General features: G+C 45.5%; 2 protein-coding genes across 2 annotated transcripts; both read left to right on the top strand.

The window, feature by feature from the left end:
* The first annotated feature begins 336 nt into the window (after positions 1-336).
* LOC133921732 (phenylalanine ammonia-lyase-like) lies at positions 337-5,090 on the top strand. Its single transcript, XM_062366731.1, has 2 exons — positions 337-915; positions 3,068-5,090. The coding sequence occupies exons 1-2, from the start codon at positions 512-514 to the stop codon at positions 4,812-4,814; spliced, it is 2,151 nt and encodes a 716-aa protein (XP_062222715.1). The 5' UTR covers positions 337-511; the 3' UTR covers positions 4,815-5,090.
* Positions 5,091-13,944: 8,854 nt separating this feature from the next.
* On the top strand, positions 13,945-17,935 carry LOC133921733 (phenylalanine ammonia-lyase-like). Its single transcript, XM_062366733.1, has 2 exons — positions 13,945-14,411; positions 16,050-17,935. The coding sequence occupies exons 1-2, from the start codon at positions 14,047-14,049 to the stop codon at positions 17,788-17,790; spliced, it is 2,106 nt and encodes a 701-aa protein (XP_062222717.1). The 5' UTR covers positions 13,945-14,046; the 3' UTR covers positions 17,791-17,935.
* The last annotated feature ends 2,329 nt before the right edge of the window (positions 17,936-20,264 follow it).

Genomic DNA, 20,264 nt, shown 5'->3' on the forward strand with positions numbered 1-20,264 from the left:
ATGTCCTACAGCGTCTCCAGTCCCGAAGTCGTTGGGCGACGGGACTTACTGACTCCGGCAAAAGCTCGCGTCCACACACGGGCTCACACCCACCAACCCCGTCACATCCAGTCGCCACCCACCCACCACCAGTACACCACCACCACGCACAACACAGCCGCAGGCTGCCGCGCGCGCTGGCCACTCCGCGTGGCGCGCATCGGCGCACGGTTGGCAGGTCCATCCAAGGGCCAAGGCGGCCTGGCTGTTGGTCGGGTCAGCTCGCCAACAACCAACCCCATGCCCGAGAGTCTGACCCCAACCACCCCCCGCCCGTGGCCGCGCTATTTAAGCGCCCCCGCCCGCTCCGTTCCCCTCCAAGAAGAGCCTAGCTTTCCACAGAGCTCTTCTTCTACAACACAGACACGCAATTAGCTATACTAATCAGCTAGCACCACCACTCTTCTCGCCTTCCCCCAACTACTAGAATTACTGCTACTATTTTCGTTCGTGTTCACCTTGTGTGGCTGCAATGGAGTGCGAGACCGGCCTCGTGCGCTCCCTGAACGGCGACGGCCTGTGCATGTCGTCGGCGGTGCCGCGCGCCGACCCCCTGAACTGGGGGAAGGCAGCGGAGGACCTCTCGAGGAGCCATTTGGAGGAGGTGAAGAGGATGGTGGCGGAGTACCGCGAGCCGCTGGTGAAGATCGAGGGCGCCAGTCTGAGCATCGCGCAGGTGGCCGCCGTGGCCGCCGGCGCCGGCGAGGCACGGGTGGAGCTGGACGAGTCCGCCCGGGGCCGCGTCAAGGCCAGCAGCGACTGGGTCATGAACAGCATGATGAACGGCACCGACAGCTACGGCGTCACCACCGGCTTCGGGGCCACCTCCCACCGCCGCACCAAGGAGGGCGGCGCGCTCCAGAGGGAGCTAATCAGGTGAGAACTGTTAATTCTGAGCTTCCTTTCTTGCTCGCTTGATTAATTTTCACAGCAGATTAATTCTGAGCTTAGTAGTACTAGTATGTAGTTATATGATCCCAGCAAATAGCACTGCAAAGTGGTTTATTCACGAGATCCTGCAGCGTCGCGCTAGCTGCGCCTGCATGTGCTCCGGTACTTCTTTACTGCACGGGGTTCCGTCGGTTTCCTAGCAAGAAAGATTCTTTGCGGGATGTTAGCTGGGTCGTGGTGGGATGACAATAAACTAGCTTAAAATCTTTTCCAACCAATCATGGTATCCCGGTTCCAAACCAAAAGAGGTGAAGCGATGGATGCTAGATCATCCAGGGTGTAGCAGTTCATTTGACATGATCTGCTATCCCGGTTGCCAGTTAACATGGCTGCACTTTCCCCGCCCCCGACACCGCGCGTGATAACCAACGATGGCCGAACAAAAGCTGGCAACCGCCATCTCCCCCTGTCTCTCTCGGCGGCTGTGCGGTGGCTGCTTGGCTCGGCGTTGGGATGGGCGCGCGTGTCACGACGCCACTCGGATTAGATGAGGCTCTGCGCTTGCTGGAGCTCGAGCTCAGGTTGGAGGAGTTGGTCGTGCACGCGCTGGACAGCGGCCGAAATGTGTATCAGAACATGGGTTCCGTCAGAGTTGGAACACGTTAGCAGCCGAGCAGTATGAGTTTCTGCATATTTCTTTTCCTCCTTACCTAACAAAAGCCAAATCATACGTTTCTGAAAGTTTTCATTTCTTGATGGAGTACGGCGGGAACGTGTCATGACTCATGAGTGAATGACATGATGTACGTAGCAATATAAAATGGAAAATTAGGCAGCCAACTACCCATAGCATGTGGACTTATTCCAGTACTGATATCCGGGAAGTTTCTTTGGACTTTGGCAGATAAGGTTCCAAAATCCTTTTTTTTTTTCCTTACACAAGCTGGAAAAATGAAGGCATGTATTTTACTTGCACCGACAACTCTGCATATCTGTCACGGGAGTAGCACTGTAGCAAAACACGCGTGTCTGACTAAGTAGCAGTATCTGAAAGATTCTTTGCGGGATGTTAGCTGGGTCGTGGTGGGATGACAATAAACTAGCTTAAAATCTTTTCCAACCAATCATGGTATCCCGGTTCCAAACCAAAAGAGGTGAAGCGATGGATGCTAGATCATCCAGGGTGTAGCAGTTCATTTGACATGATCTGCTATCCCGGTTGCCAGTTAACATGGCTGCACTTTCCCCGCCCCCGACACCGCGCGTGATAACCAACGATGGCCGAACAAAAGCTGGCAACCGCCATCTCCCCCTGTCTCTCTCGGCGGCTGTGCGGTGGCTGCTTGGCTCGGCGTTGGGATGGGCGCGCGTGTCACGACGCCACTCGGATTAGATGAGGCTCTGCGCTTGCTGGAGCTCGAGCTCAGGTTGGAGGAGTTGGTCGTGCACGCGCTGGACAGCGGCCGAAATGTGTATCAGAACATGGGTTCCGTCAGAGTTGGAACACGTTAGCAGCCGAGCAGTATGAGTTTCTGCATATTTCTTTTCCTCCTTACCTAACAAAAGCCAAATCATACGTTTCTGAAAGTTTTCATTTCTTGATGGAGTACGGCGGGAACGTGTCATGACTCATGAGTGAATGACATGATGTACGTAGCAATATAAAATGGAAAATTAGGCAGCCAACTACCCATAGCATGTGGACTTATTCCAGTACTGATATCCGGGAAGTTTCTTTGGACTTTGGCAGATAAGGTTCCAAAATCCTTTTTTTTTTTCCTTACACAAGCTGGAAAAATGAAGGCATGTATTTTACTTGCACCGACAACTCTGCATATCTGTCACGGGAGTAGCACTGTAGCAAAACACGCGTGTCTGACTAAGTAGCAGTATCTGATATGTATCAAGACTTGGTAGCAGTTCCTTGTCATGGGGACATACTGTAATAACATAATCTAATCTCTAAAGTCGTCACAGATTTTTTTTTCTTTCTGCCTAAGTTATTGTTCAGTCTGGGTTTTAAATTCTGACCAAGTTATTGTTTACTAGTACGGCAGTAACAAATTCATAATTAGCATGCAGCGATGCCACTCACAGCTCTGAATTAACCTCTGGTTTGTCTCGTTCTGTTTGACAGATTCCTCAATGCTGGCGCCTTCGGCACCGGCACCGACGGCCACGTTCTGCCGGCCGAGGCCACCCGCGCGGCCATGCTCGTGCGCATCAACACCCTCCTCCAGGGCTACTCCGGCATCCGCTTCGAGATCCTCGAGGCCATCGCCAAGCTGCTCAATGCCAACGTCACGCCGTGCCTGCCGCTCCGGGGCACGATCACCGCGTCCGGCGACCTGGTCCCGTTGTCTTACATTGCTGGTCTCATCACCGGGCGCCAAAACTCCGTTGCCGTGGCCCCCGATGGCAGAAAGGTGGACGCCGCCGAGGCGTTCAAGATTGCCGGCATCGAGCACGGATTCTTTGAGTTGCAGCCCAAGGAAGGCCTTGCCATGGTGAACGGCACGGCCGTGGGCTCTGGTCTTGCATCGACCGTGCTCTTTGAGGCCAACGTTCTCGCCATCCTTGCCGAGGTCCTCTCCGCGGTGTTCTGCGAGGTCATGACCGGCAAGCCGGAGTTCACCGACCATCTGACCCACAAGCTGAAGCACCACCCAGGACAGATTGAGGCTGCCGCCATCATGGAGCACATCTTGGAAGGCAGCTCCTATATGAAGCTGGCGAAGAAGCTCGGCGAGCTCGACCCATTGATGAAGCCGAAGCAGGACAGATACGCGCTCCGCACATCTCCACAATGGCTCGGCCCACAGATCGAAGTCATCCGCTTCGCCACCAAGTCAATTGAGCGCGAGATCAACTCCGTCAACGACAACCCGCTCATTGATGTCTCCCGTGGCAAGGCGCTCCACGGCGGCAACTTCCAGGGTACTCCCATTGGTGTGTCCATGGACAACACCCGTCTCGCCATTGCTGCCATCGGCAAGCTCATGTTTGCGCAGTTCTCGGAGCTCGTCAATGACTACTACAACAACGGCCTGCCCTCCAACCTGTCCGGCGGGCGCAATCCGAGCTTGGACTACGGCTTCAAGGGCGCCGAGATCGCCATGGCCTCTTACTGCTCTGAGCTGCAATTCCTGGGCAACCCGGTGACCAACCACGTTCAGAGCGCGGAGCAGCACAACCAGGACGTGAACTCTCTCGGCCTCATCTCCTCCAGGAAGACCGCGGAGGCCATCGACATCCTGAAGCTCATGTCCTCCACGTTCCTGATCGCCCTATGCCAGGCCATCGACCTGCGCCACCTCGAGGAGAACATGAAGACGGCCGTCAAGAACTGCGTGATGCAGGTGGCCAAGAAGTCCCTGAGCATGAACGCCATGGGCGGCCTCCACATCGCGCGCTTCTGCGAGAAGGACCTGCTCACCGCGATCGACCGCGAGGCGGTGTTCGCGTACGCGGACGACCCGTGCAGCCCCAACTACCCGCTGATGCAGAAGCTCCGCTCGGTGCTCATCGAGCACGCGCTCGCCAACGGCCACGCCGAGCGCGTCCTGGAGACCTCTATCTTCGCCAAGGTGGCCGAGTTCGAGCAGCAGCTCCGCGCGGCGCTGCCCAAGGAGGTGGAGGCCGCGCGCGCGGCCGTGGAGAACGGCACCCCTCTGGTGCCCAACAGGATCAAGGAGTGCCGCTCGTACCCGTTGTACCGGTTCGTGCGCGAGGAGGTCGGCACCGAGTACCTGACCGGCGAGAAGACGCGGTCGCCCGGCGAGGAGCTGAACAAGGTGCTCGTGGCCATCAACCAGCGCAAGCACATCGACCCGCTGCTCGAGTGCCTCAAGGAGTGGAACGGCGAGCCCCTGCCACTCTGCTAAGCTGCACAAGAGGAGAGAAGACAAGGTATACAGAAGAAAAACAAAGTATAGCGGCTCAAGACAGAGCATTCCAAGATTACTGTGAAGGTTTACTATCAGTCTAGCTGATTATCATACTATATTTACGTTCCCTTGTAGCTAAGTTGATGTGAATGTTGTCGTTTCCGGCTGCTGCGACACCATAGCCTGCAACACGCATGGCCTGGCATGTAGCTTCTGAACTTTTGTTGTTTTAACTTGTTCGTTGGGGGTAAAGTAAATTATTTTGTTCTACAATGGTGCATAACAAGTTCTTTACATCGATTCTGCCATTTCTGATCGTTCAGGGGTGCCGATTAACATTTCCTTCGTCAGTCCTGTCGTGTTGTTCTCGAACTGGTTCATGGTTGTCTGTTTGACTGTTTCTGATACAAGGACAGCATGATGCATATAGTTGGAGTGCAATGTTTGAGAGTTTGGTTGGATGGCTGGTGGTTCTCCTACTTTTACTTGTGGCCAACCACTGTATGTTGAATTGGTCAACTTGCAAGGATGATTGGATTGTTACAATTCGTTATCCTTTACCTACCACGTTGGAAATATGATCCATACCTTAGATTCTTGTCTTTCACAAGATTCAATAGCAGGAGAAAAGTCCGCCGTATGCTACTGAAAATTTACCATTCCTTTGGAGTTCTCCCCAAATTGGTTCTTTTCCTCGCTGATCAGTTCTGTCCTGCTTAATATCCTCGAAGTCAGAAAATGCCTTGTTTGTGTGTTGAGCAGTTAACTTCACATTACGCGCTATTATACAATTGTGCAAAACTTGAAGCAGCAAACTTCTCTGCACGATGTGCGCATTCATCTATTTATCTATTATCTTAATATTTGAGATGCAAAAGGAATCATCATGTTTGCTCTTGAAGTCATAAAATTACCATATTAATAAAAATAATAATAATCTCGACCACTCATTGTTATAAACATATAACAGTCTATATTTATCCATAGAGTCCATATCAAATTCTAGATTTGAATTCAGACAATACACACATCTAACTAGAAAGAAAAATATGTAAACAAAGAGTCCAATTTTGTTTTTGCTATATATTTTGTCGGTACACACATGTATCTGGGAAGCAATATATTTTTAGAAAGAGTTCAAGTTTGATCTTTCTATCTATTTGCATGGTACACATATGCAACCGAATCGAATACAAAGAGAAGTTTGGTAAAAAGACATATATATATTAAAAAGTACATGATGAAATTCTACATTGCTTCTTTGTTTTTGTCTATCTGCAGTGGTGCTGCATCGCTGAATACTTTGTTTGGTTTTCTTGCCAAGATTTCATGATCTTCGACCATGTGCATTGGTTGTGCAAATCTGACAGTTTGGTTGTCTTGTTAGGATTTTGTGATCTTCATCGACCTACGTTGATTGTGCATTGCGGAAGAATCTGTCAATTTATCTTTGTCAGATTGGTTTTGGTGCCGAGTTATCTTCCAATCGAATATAAAGGTCGTGATGTCTTTAGATTAGCATAATGTCGGATTGGATTTCTTACCAGGATCTCTAAATCGCAGTCATCGATAGTGTTGTTGTGCTTCCTGGAGGTGATCAAGACGTGGGTGTAGGTGCATGGCCTCCCTTCCAACCTCCTCTAACGTGACACCACCTGGTAAGATAGATCGGCTATCGTATGCTTCCTATGCTCCTTTCGTTGCCCTAACAACTAAGCAATTAGGATTGAAATCAAAATCCACGGAAAATAAATCTCTATGTGCATGCACCAACCATCATCAATGTTATAATATGATATTTATTATATGAACAATAGATATCTGAATCCAACAATAGCTCTACATACAATCAGTAAAAGACACTCTGATCCTAGCGACACTAGAGCATATGAAACAAAACACTTGATATCAAACACTCCCTCCATATTTCCAAGCTCTATCTCCCATCCGCATTCGTTGCCTAATTATCTAGAATAAAGGCACTATAATCCAGATATGTTGATGCAACCGCAGCATCCACAATTCCACATATCAACTCATTAATGGCTAGCTCGATAGATAAAATACAATTAATCAATAGATAAAAATTATAATGAAAATTAATGAAAAAATTAAAAATTTATTAAGATAATAGATTAAGAAGCATCGTGTGGCTCAAGATCATGACATCAAGCAGGCAGCAGGTAAAGCACAGCACGCAAATAATACAAATCTATTCTGATTTTAGTTGGGTTACCTACACCTGACGTACAGTTTTGACAGTTGATCAAAATATATACGAATCAAACCGATACGTGTATACGATTCGGGTACAAGTTTGGTGCATAAATAATTTTATTTTCTAGTAAGATAATTTTTATTTATGTTTTGTAACTAAATGACATTAATCTCATAAAAACTAAGGAGACTAATTTTCTCCTTAATTTTTAATCAAGATTATCGTAATAATATATTACAAAAGACTAGTCATACCATTAGTATGGAACACCTTGCTAGGAGAAAAGAAGTCATCACGTTCACTCTCAAGTCTATAAAATTAACACATTAATCTGAAAAAGAAAATGATCTGAATCCCTCATTATTATAAACATCTAACGATCTATATTTATAAAAAAAATCATATCAAATGTACATCTAACCGTCAATATTTAACTAAAAATTCATATCAAATATGATTAATAATTAGATAATTTTGGAATTAAAAGATGTGAAAGGTTAGCAGTTCAATCTGTATACACATTGGAAAATAAAGCATGCCGATTGAAAAACAAAATATCAAAATAAAGGGTCCATGTTCCATCTATCCATCTTTTTTGGACGGTACAGACATATAACCAATTCGGTTACAAAGCCTGACACAAAGGCCTATATATTAAAAAATCCACGTAGTGTTTCTTCCTTGGTTTTGCTTTTGCATCGCTTCTTTGTGTCCGGCGACCTGCATTGGTTCCGCAAGGTGTCAGGCAGGCAGACCTTCGCTGTCAGTCCGCCTCCAGAAGCTAGCTGCAGATTGTCAAACCTGAAGCACCAACCACTGCACTAGCGTGGCCTGTTTGGCCTTTATATCTGCACAAGTGACCAAGTCATATATAGCATGGGATTAGTTTCTCCATTAGATAATCCATGTGTTCCATTGATCAGTCCAAGCAGTGTATAAACTGCCGTAAGTCATGGCGTGTGATTTCCTCTTTCTTTTCTATGTGCTACAAAAGTGCAAATGTCCATATTACATCTATTTATATTATTGTTATTTGAGTGTTAAAAGAGTCATCATGTTTCTAAGTTATAAAATTATCACATTAATCAGAAAAAAGAAAAAATATAGATCACTTATTATTATAAACATCTAATAATCTAGATTAAATTAAAGAGTTCATACAAAATACGATTAATAAGTAGTTAAATTAGAAATTTAAAATTTATAGAAATTTAGTGGTTCTATTTTCATATAGTTTAGGAAGCAAAATATCTAAATAAAAATCCAAATAAAATAAAATAAATAATAATTAAAATTAGTGTTAGAATGGAAAAAAATAGATCCACATTAAATATATTCTTAAAAAATCAAATTATTATAAAAATCAGATTCCTAATAAAAGTGTTATGTAAAATATAATTAATCAAAAATTATCATGATAAAATATTATAACAAAATTAGCTATATTATTAATGTTGGACACATTACTAGTTCCATACAGAATAGAAACGTTTCGTCGGTTGCAGAAAACAGGTTTCTAGCTCAGATGTTAACATGCCTTGTTCGTGCTGTACACTCCACGAGCAATCCTTCTCATTGATAGGAACTCCCATCCCATGTGACAGCTAACATGCATCTCAATGCAACGAACTTGACACCCTTGCCTTCCGGTTCCAAGTTCCCACACCAACGGCAATCACATTTCGAAGACTACTTATTCGATCAGACCTCCTATTATTTTAGATCATGCATTATCATATGGGCGCCATGGATGAACAGTAGTGTTGTTCATTAGCACCAGACTGGCCATGACGGAAGTACACACGGCTCCTTTGTCTAGATGACGTGATGTAACCGCAAGCCTCCATTGAATTACCAACTGGGCGTACAAGCAAAGGACCACACTGATCGATCTACAGCTTGCTTCAACTCTAGGTTCTTATTAGTTTGAGTAAATTTTGTAAAACTATTTATACTTTAATAAAAAAATTATTATAAAACTACATATTTAAATAATAGTTTTATAAAATTACAGATTTAATGTTAGTTTTATCGTAAAACAACAGATAATTTGATAAAAATTATTATAAACTACATTTTTAAGCCATAGTTTCGTAAAATTATAGATTTAGCGTCGCTTTTATCATAAAACTACAGATTCTAGAAGAGTATTCCTAACCCTATTACTATGACGACCGGACCCCACTTGCAGTCTAACAGCAGTTGCCAGCTTATGAAACAGACCATCCGAGAGTTCATGTGACTACAAGCGATGCTCATTCATCAAGTTAACATGTATGTGATAGAATCTAGAGTTTTACGATAAAATCGACGAAAAATGTATAGTTTATAAAATTATTGCTTAAATATACTATTGTTTTACAATAATTTTATCAAAGATTTATAGTTCTTCGATAATATTAGCATTACATATGTAAATTTATGAAATTATTATTTAAATATATAGGTTTATAATAATTTTATCAAAATATCTATAATTTTATGAAATTTACTTAATAGTTTCTGGTTGCCCTGTCTCCGCCTGTCAGCATGCCCCGATGGATATATACTTGATAGTTTGCTAGCACAAGAAAAACCAAACAATTCTTTAGTTCCTACTTCCTAGCTCCTCCTATTCTGCGAAAATCCAACGATGAATGTGAGGTCACAGACTACCAATAGCCGTGAACCATTTGGTGTCGCCGTGTCTCACTTCTGAAGATGCGTGAGCCAAACCAAAGACGAATGCTCTCGGGTTGTCATGTACTGATGTACTACGCACACAGAATTGTAGCCCACCAGTACAACTATTCTGATTCAGAGAGGATCGACTGTTCAGACTACATGTCGATTGGAAACGCATCAGTAGGTTCTGGTGAGATCTGAAATAGTAGGTGAGAAGAACATCTAGTACGTCTGGTTGACCTAAACCTTGGAGTCATGTGGTTTCTGTAACCAGCAATGTTTGTTCCAACCAGGATTTCAATTTCATTTTACAATTTTTTTACTAGGAAGAGACCAAAATTCGCAAAAAAATTGTCAAGATTTTAATCATTTTTCGTCATCTGCTTTGTGTGTTTCACGTGTTAGTGAAAAAATTTCAGAATTAAATATTTTGTTTCTCTCCAAAAATTTCGATAAAATTTTAATCCTGTTCCATCCAGTAGAAGGCAGTGTCCAACCAAAGTTCTACCACCAAAGCATGAAATGAAGTCATAACTGATGAGCTCCTTTTTGGCTTGCTAGGTAGTACCATCGGACTTGCAGGTTTAGCTTCTTTCTCCAAAGTCCAATCTGCATGCATATGTAGTTGTCATGGATGGACTTCAGAAAGAAAAGCTGTACAGTATTCAGAGCAAACAATTGATCACGTGTAACAACCGAGAGGAGCGTACGTATGCACACCATGGATCAACCGGGCAGACGTTGGGATACTGAAAGTAGTGAGCGAGAACTGAGAAGCCCTTCAGAGAAACATCAGTGTTCCATAGGGAAGAGAAATAATAATCAGAAGTGTGCAATGAGGCCCATGAAGACACGGCCCAGAAGGGTGTGCCAATTGGGCTGAAATGTTTGGTTGGCCCAGGTTTTAGTTGGCATGGGGTATCAGGTCCAGAAAGAGAGAAATCCTCTCTCTCAAAAAGAAAAGAAAAGAAAAGACAGAAAAAATCGGCGAAAGGAGCAAAATTTGCAATAGAGGGTACAATCATTTTACATCGGAGTAATTTTCTCTATAAAATATGTCCTTAGATCAACACAGACTACCACAACTCGTAAAGAACCTACGATGTTGACTAAAAACTTGGTTGGTTTTGAGCACTTGAAAAATAGCAAAAACCAAAAGTACATATATTGAAGTAAGCCTGGAGATTTCACATATCTTAGTCAATGATATGGAGCAATAGTAGCTATAGAAAGTGAAAGTGAACATTAAGAAATGTATAACCCTTTTTGTTCTTGATATATCTCTTGTGCTAGTACTCCCTCAAATTGGTGTATTGGTGTCATTTGTCACCTCTCTATTCTAACATAAAACCGATAAGGATGCATACATAAAAGATGTAGTACATATCTTGATTAGCTAGTACTTTAGTTTCTATATCTGAAATATTTCATAAGATTTATCCTAGAAGTGTTGTCTTTATGTTAGGAAACCTGTTATTAGTGAAAAGTGAGCATCAAGAAATGCATATATCTCTGTGTTTATGCTATATATGTTGTACTTGCACTAACTCAAATTGGCATATTGGTGTCATTTCTCGATCTTCAAACCGATGAGGATGCATACATAAGGGGTGTAATACTTATCTTGGTTAGCTTACTTCAGCTTTTATATTTGAAACATCTCGCGACATTTATGCTTAAAGTGTTGTCTTGATGTTAGGAACTTGTAATTAGTGAGTGGTAAGCATCAAGAAAAGCATATGTCTCTTTGTTCATGCTATATCTAATGTACTTGTACTGACTCAAATTGGTGTATTGATGTCATTTTCTCACCTATCTCTTAGAGCTTGAAATGGATAAGGATGCATACATAAGAGGTACAGTACTTACCATGGTTAGCTATTACTTCAGCTTCTATATCTGAATATTACATAATATTTATACTAAAAGTGTTGTCTTACGTTAGAAAACTTGCGACTAGTGTGAAGTGAGCATTAAGAAAAGCATATATCTCTTTGTTAATGCTATATCTATTGTACTTGTATTATTTGTCACCTATCTCATAAGCTTGAAACTGATGAGGATGCATACATAAGAGGTGTAGTACTTATCTTGGTTAGCTATTACTTTAGCTTCTATATATGAAATAATTCACAAGATTAATCTTAAAGCATTGCCTTTATTCTAGGAAACTTGTAATTGGTGAAATTTTGAGGATGAAGAAATGCATATATATTTTAGTTCATGCTATATATGTTGTACTTGTACTAACTCAAATTGATGTATTGGAGTCATCTGTCACCTGTCTCTTAGATCTTGAAATTGATGAGAATGCATACATAAGATATGTAGTACTTATCATGATTAGCTATTACTTCACCTTCTATATTTGAAATAGTTCACAAGATTTATGCTAAAAGTAGTCTTTATTTTTTGATGCAATTAGTGAAAAGTGTTGTACTAACTAAAATTGGGGTATTGGTGCCATTTGTCACCTATCTCTTGGAGCTTAGAACTGATGAGTATAGATACATAAGAGATGTAGTACTTATCTTAGTTAGCTATTGTAACCGATGATAATGGATCGTTGAGATATACATATATCTATTGATTCATATTCATATTTTATACTCCCTCTAACTTGTATTGGTATCCAATGTTGTCTATCTTTTGGAACTTGAAACCAATGAGGATTTGGATTGATTTGGATATTTATCTTGGTTAGTTGTTACTTTGCTTTTTAAGATTTGGAATATTGTCAAAAGGTTTTTGTGCTAACTTGTGGATCATCATTTAGAAAAACAGTAACCAGTGAGCACTAAGTACTGTGATATGCATATCTTCATTTTTTTTTGAGGGAACAGTAGGGTTACCCACTATTGGTTATACTCTCTTCGTTTCAAAATACAGGGCGTATTAGGATTAAAAGAAGTCGTAAAGTTTGATCAACAATTAGTCAAATTATGTGCAGTTTAGTCTAAAAAAGATGTGCCAATAGATTCGCATTTCATATATCTTTTAATAACAAATTGGTTTTGTAGCAATTGATAATATATTATAAGAGAAATTAATTGCTAAAGTATACTTTTAATTACTTTCTGAAATTCTAATACATCTTGTAAAAAGAAACGAAGGGAGTATAACTTTATAGGTAATGATATATAGAGTATTTACAAAGGAGCGTACTGATAAAAAGACTCTAGCCGTTGTGAAATAAAAGGGAAACAACTGGCTTCTGTTCTATGGATAACCTTCATGCTTGGATTTTGGACGACAGCTGACTGCACGTGATCGAAGACCATGCCATGCCATTCCTGATTGTCCAAATGCTCAGCTCATGAGGATTGTCCAGCATATCCTCATTTTTAACTGCAAAGCTAAAAATCTTGGCCCTTTCTGAGGTAAGACGAAAATGTCGCCTTATTTACATCACAAAATGTTAATACTTAATGCATGTCGCGCTTCCGAACAAAAAAAAAAAAAGGAAACTGTAATCCTTGTACCCCAATGTTGACCAGGATTTTGTCTGGATAACGTTGTTGTTTCACAGCATTCATCTGTCTTTCTCTGTTTACGCTCTCCCGTATGGGACGACGACGCCCGTGCAGGCGTGCACCGGCTCTCTGGCTAGGCTGACACAGTCAGCGGACGAGGATTATAACAAAAACCCACTACTGCCTGTGTGCCCAGCCTGGTCAGGGCACAGGCCTCTGCTGGCGCGATCGAAACCTCTAAACAAATCCCACGCCGGAAGGAGTCGCCAGAAAGCTACAGGGACGAGGGCTCCGAGCCGCGCACGTAAAAAACTAGGGAAAACGCAGCCAGCACACAGAGAAGGAGGGAAGTGGTGCGTCCGAGACTTGATTTCTTACGAGTGGCTCACGCAATAATTGCCCCCGCCAACAACTCCGGTCTCCACTTGGGAGCAGCCCGGTTTTCGTTTTCAGGGTTGGTGAGATTTGTCCAGCACGCCTACAACCTCAAGAGAAAAACTGAAAACCATTCGCAGTAGGATTAGAAATCGAAGAGAGAGACATTAAAAACAAAAAAAAACATGGTTAAAAAACGTTAAAAACATCCTGAAAAAGATAGCTAAACAACGCAACTAGAAAAAATAGAAATCTTTTTCTTTAAGATCCACCCTTTCATTCACCAACCACCCACTAGAGAGCAGAGGAGAGGAGAGCAGAGCAGCGACCTGGCCGGGCTCACCTAAACCCGCCCACCCCCGTGCCCTGCCCCCCTATTTAAGCTCCCCTTCCCCGTCCGTTTCCCTCAAGAAGAGCACGCCACAGTCTCCAGCTCTTCTTCTCCACCTCCTCCACCTCCTTGCGCCGTGTACCCCACCTAACCACCACCACCATCGCAATGGCGGGCAACGGGCTGATCCTCGAGAACGACCCGCTCAAGTGGGGCGAGGCGGCGGCCGAGCTGGCCGGGAGCCACCTGGACGAGGTGAAGCGGATGGTGGCGCAGGCCCGCCAGCCGGTTGTCAAGATCGAGGGCTCCACCCTCCGCGTGGGGCAGGTGGCCGCCGTCGCCGCCGCCAAGGACGCTTCCGCCGTCGCTGTCGAGCTCGACGAGGAGGCCCGCCCCCGCGTCAAGGCCAGCAGCGAGTGGATCCTCGACTGCATCGCCCACGGCGGCGACATCTACGGCGTCACCACCGGCTTCGGCGGCACCTCGCACCGCCGCACCAAGGACGGGCCCGCCCTCCAGGTCGAGCTCCTCAGGTAATTAACCATCCATCCATCCGTTAACCCAGCCCCCCTAATCTCCATGCATCATTACTCCTGTGGTTTACTCCACCTTAATCACCATGGTTAACGCGTAGTAGATCCGTTCTTGTGAATAATCCGACTCCGATTCCATTCTTTCGCTCGGAGACTTATAGTATACGAACGGCCCCTGACTCCCTCCATTGGTGGCCCACACGCCAGTTAAAAGTACTACGATTCTTTCAGTCCATTTAATGAAGCCAGCAATTGTACCGCTGTTTAATTTTACACAGCGATGTTTAATCAATTTAGATGTACGATAAAACATTATCAAATCTATTATAATTTGTGAATTTTACAGGAGTATAGATAAAATACGGTGGCATGCACTTCTATCGTGCGGGCCGTCCGGTGCTAATGAAACATCTAGATCTGATCGGATGCGCGCGGCGCAGGTGCACATGCACTGATGTGACGCACGCCGAGCGCCGTGGAGCCGAGCCGAACTGGCAGTAGCGCGCGTAGGAGGACTGGTTTGGCAGCGCGTCTATTTCTTCCACCCACCCGACGTCACAGCTCCCAGTTGGGTCGCAAGGTTGGCCGGCTTGCGTGCCTTCCACTCGCAGGAGGCGACGGGGTACATGCATGCCACCTGCATGAGTCCCGGGAAACCGGACACGCCTGTGCCCAGTGACACGGTTGCCTTCCAGAAAACGTTTATCTTTCTAACACGTCGTGGTTCGGCGAGGAGCAACGAAATAGTAAGAGGGAAATGAGCAACAAGAAAAGTGGGCAGGCAGGCACGGGCTGGCGGCTGTGTGACAAGTCAGCAGGGAATTTGGAGGTCCGGCCGAATTATTTTGTAGCTCGTTGGACGCGGTGGGGAAAAGTCAGAACTTTGCGGATATATATTTTTTTACATCGACACGTCCCGTAATACAATTTTGACTTTTATTTTTTAATATATTAATAAAATATAGTAAAATTATATTATTATGGAAATATTTTTTAAGATAAATTTACCTATGACATTTTCAAATATATATAAACTAAATATATAAAAAGTAATTTATAGTTAAAGTTTAAAATAGTTGATTATATGTAACTCAAAATGATGCTTATTTTAGACTGAAGCTAGAATTTGTATATTATGCATGTGAGCTGGAAAAGAAAACAAAGTGCCTATGCATGTACTTAAAAACGGCAGTTGGGCGCCTCTATATGTCTACATTTATGGCATCATGTGCATACATAGTCCAAAAACACGTATATCAAGATATTTTCTTCTTCTTTCAAGTTTCATCAAAAAGTAATCTACTTGTTTAGATGTGCAACTTACAAACATGTACCCAAGTCTAGATGTGAATTACTGACAATAAAAAAATGGTGCATACCCATGTAGACTCAAACAGTACCAATCCGAAACGTAAGAGTATGAGTATTTCTATCGTCAGGACATGCTCAGTCACGGACCTTTTCTGATTTCGAGATTTGAATACGAGCTGTAACAAAAGGACAAAGAATTAACAAGCACTAGTGCTTCTAGTTGTCGACTTGTATTTTGTTTTTTCTTTTACTGCAACTGGGCAGTTAACTAACGAATTGTGTGGCGATCGGTGTTTGCCCGTGCTGACCATGTGCGCTCCCCTGCAGGCATCTCAACGCCGGAATCTTCGGCACCGGTAGCGACGGCCACACGCTGCCGTCGGAGACGGTCCGCGCGGCCATGCTCGTGCGCATCAACACCCTCCTCCAGGGCTACTCCGGCATCCGCTTCGAGATCCTCGAGGCCATCACCAAGCTGCTCAACACCGGCGTCAGCCCCTGCCTGCCGCTCCGGGGCACCATCACCGCGTCCGGCGACCTTGTCCCGCTGTCCTACATTGCCGGTCTCATCACCGGCCGCCCCAACGCGCAGGCTGTCACAGTGGACGGCAGGAAGGTGGACGCCGCCGAGGCGTTCAAGGTCGCCGGCATCGAGGGCGGCTTCTTCAAGCTCAACCCCAAGGAGGGCCTCGCCATTGTTAATGGCACGTCCGTCGGCTCCGCTCTCGCGGCCACGGTGCTGTACGATGCCAACGTCCTCGCCGTCCTCTCCGAGGTCCTGTCCGCCGTGTTCTGCGAGGTCATGAACGGCAAGCCCGAGTACACCGACCACCTCACCCACAAGCTGAAGCACCACCCGGGCTCCATCGAGGCCGCAGCCATCATGGAGCACATCCTGGACGGCAGCTCCTTCATGAAGCACGCCAAGAAGGTCAACGAGCTGGACCCTCTGCTCAAGCCCAAGCAGGACAGATACGCGCTCCGCACGTCGCCGCAGTGGCTCGGCCCCCAGATCGAGGTCATCCGCGCTGCCACCAAGTCCATCGAGCGTGAGGTCAACTCCGTCAACGACAACCCGGTCATCGACGTCCACCGCGGCAAGGCGCTCCACGGCGGCAACTTCCAGGGCACCCCCATCGGTGTGTCCATGGACAACGCCCGCCTCGCCATCGCCAACATCGGCAAGCTCATGTTCGCGCAGTTCTCTGAGCTGGTGAACGAGTTCTACAACAACGGGCTGACCTCCAACCTGGCCGGCAGCCGCAACCCCAGCTTGGACTACGGTTTCAAGGGCACCGAGATCGCCATGGCTTCCTACTGCTCTGAGCTCCAGTACCTCGGCAACCCGATCACCAACCACGTCCAGAGCGCTGAGCAGCACAACCAGGACGTGAACTCCCTCGGTCTCGTCTCGGCCAGGAAGACCGCCGAGGCCATTGACATCCTCAAGCTCATGTCCTCGACGTACATTGTCGCGCTCTGCCAGGCCGTGGACCTGCGCCACCTCGAGGAGAACATCAAGACCTCAGTGAAGAACTGCGTGACTCAGGTGGCCAAGAAGGTGCTCACCATGAACCCGACCGGCGACCTCTCCATCGCGCGCTTCAGCGAGAAGAACCTCATCACCGCCATCGACCGCGAGGCAGTGTTCACCTACGCCGAGGACCCGGCCAGCGCCAGCTTCCCGCTGATGCAGAAGCTGCGCGCCGTGCTCGTGGACCACGCCCTCACCAGCGGCGAGGCCGAGCGGGAGCCCTCTGTGTTCTCCAAGATCACCAAGTTCGAGGAGGAGCTGCGCTCCGTGCTACCCCGGGAGGTGGAGACCGCCCGCGTGGCCGTGGCGGAGGGCACCGCGCCTATCGCGAACCGGATCAAGGAGAGCCGGTCGTTCCCACTGTACCGCTTCGTCCGCGAAGAGCTGGGCTGCGTGTTCCTGACGGGCGAGAAGCTCAAGTCCCCCGGCGAGGAGTGCAACAAGGTGTTCCTCGGAATCAGCCAGGGCAAGCTCATCGACCCCATGCTCGAGTGCCTCAAGGAGTGGGACGGCAAGCCCCTGCCCATCAACTAGGTCCACGTGCCATCCACGTATCCATGCAAGGCCGGAGGAGAAGAGGTGAGGAGAAGAAGAAAAATACATCAAAAATAAACACGCCGTGTATGTTCAGATCGCGTCTCTTTTGTTTCCCTTTGATCGTTCGTTGGTGTTTGCTATATTGATCGATCCATGTGTGAGTGTGTGCGTGGCGTTGTTCTTTGTGTAGCTGTGCTGCCACAGCCTGCAATGTGCATGTCATGGCCAGCAGCTTCTTAAGACATGGTGTTGTATTAATTTGGGATGAACTATGCTACTCAATTCCTTCTTTTAATTATCCTAATATAATGAATGTTTTGCTCCCGTAATATGATGTTTCATCTAATATGGACTATGGAGTCCCATTTTAGCCTATTCTTGGAGAAGCTTTCTTCACAACAGCTCAAAAGAGAATCATGTCATAAAGCACAAGGTTTAATTTGCCGAATCAGTTAACGTATACAAGTAACTTCACCTGAATTGGCTAAAAGGAAAGGAAGACGCTTTGCCAGAAACAAAATCATCCAGACAGCGTTAACTTCCCCTGAATCGCAAAGGGTTCTTTTTATATGGTGGATATGGTTCTTAACTCACAAGAGTGCAAAAGGGTCCTTTGCTTAAATAATTTGCCTTTGTGTTGATGATTGCTAGTAGCGGAGGGGGAGCACAAGGGATTTCTTTGCCTGTCGCCATGAGCTCTCCACTCATACCTACCGCATGGGACAAAATTAGTACGACGAGAAAGAGTTGCTGTTGGCGCTTTGGCAATGGAGTGCTAGTACTGTGTCTAAATCGCTTTGAAGTTCGCTCTTGGGTTGTGATCAATGGCGGCAACTTGACTCGGAAAATGATTTGCGCCCTACCCCTGGTAATCATTGCTGTTTTGGGGTGATGGAGTGATCACTGGGTATGCTAAAAGAATTGTCGCAGGAGGACCAAATGTAACACTTCCTCTGGGTTTGGCCTGAAAATTATATTTCAGTTGGGTTGTTATTTACTTCTACCTGACCTGTCTTGAAGTTCTACTGTTCTTTGAGTGATGTACTCAAGTGGCAATCAGCAATCTGTTTATTTGACATTGTAGAATATGTAGCTTCCTTAAGCAGGAACTAGGCCATAAATGGCAGTGTGCGAGTTCTGAATTTTCAGTAGCATGTAAGTGATATACTAATTTTCAGTCCGTTAGTTGTTGTACTGGATGGAACAAGTAGCTTTCTGAAGCAAAAACTATAGGCCAGAAATTGGAGCAGATGTGAGAGCTACCAAACACAGTTTCGATAACTTTCTGTTTACCTACCACCAGTCCACCACGGTGGCTGCCCCACGCTGAATAAAAATGTTGGAATTGGCAAAAGACGGCGAATATATAGAAAGAAAAATAGCACTTGAAAGTCCGATCCCTTTTCTAGTCATGTAGTCGCACAGCCGGAGAATGCAAATTTGATAATCACGAGAGTGAGTATGATTACTGAACAAATATAATCACCTTACGATGTTCGAATAACTCTGACCACAAACTTCATTGTATTCTGCAAGGAACCTTCAGAAAGCAACATAAATGTAAACGATGGAGCCTACCAACCACAGTTGCATTAATTCCTTGCAGATAAATACATGATCTGGTGAGTGAACGAACAAGCCACCGAGAACGTACTGCTTCAGGAGGGTGCCCAACCAGCATTGCCATTGACCGACCCTTTCTTTCTGACCAGGTTTTGAGACAGACACTTTCAGTCTTTGATGAAAGAAATTGTCTTCTACAAATAAAGTGTGGCGAGAGTTAATTATAAAAAGGCTCAAGCTTTAAGGAGAGACGGAGAAAGAAGAAACATCAAGATTGTTTGAGCAATCTCTTTTTTCTTTCTTTAGTTTGATGGCCAAGGGTCTGTATCTATACTGATATTCAGAGTGTAAATATATAAATATGTTCATAGGAGGTAGATAGAGATATATGTCTTATACTGTATAACCAGAGAGCGTTCTAGCCTAGTAAATTATCCCTACGATTGGTAAGACGGTTGTTCTAGCGATAAGTCATCTATTTGGTGCCGCACTGCACCAGCGTGTTAGATGACCACCACCTGCACCATCTACCAGGAAGCCATCACCTACACCAGCATTAAATATCGGTCACCTCACCGCACGTGGGGGCGGTCTGTGGGCCCCCTCTTGATTGATCTTTCTGAAGGATTGAAGGCTTCGAGAGTTTGGAGGCATGGCCTCCGGGACCGCCCCGGAGCCCTAGGCTCGGAGGGGGCCGGAGTCTGGTGGTCTTCAGGCCCGAACCTCCAGGGCCAAGAGATGTCGGGGGTCTTTAATGGTGATTCCACCAATAGCAGCCCCTCGCGAGGATGGTCGCAGCCATCCCCGTGGTATCCGGAGCAGGGCCTCCGGCGATCTTTGGCTCCACGATTACAAGCCCTCAACCCTCCGATGGTGATGAACTTGGAAGTGTTGGTCAGGGGTGCAGG

This window comes from Phragmites australis, chromosome 6 (genome assembly GCF_958298935.1).
Source record: "Phragmites australis chromosome 6, lpPhrAust1.1, whole genome shotgun sequence".
Taxonomy (NCBI): Eukaryota; Viridiplantae; Streptophyta; class Magnoliopsida; order Poales; family Poaceae; genus Phragmites; species Phragmites australis.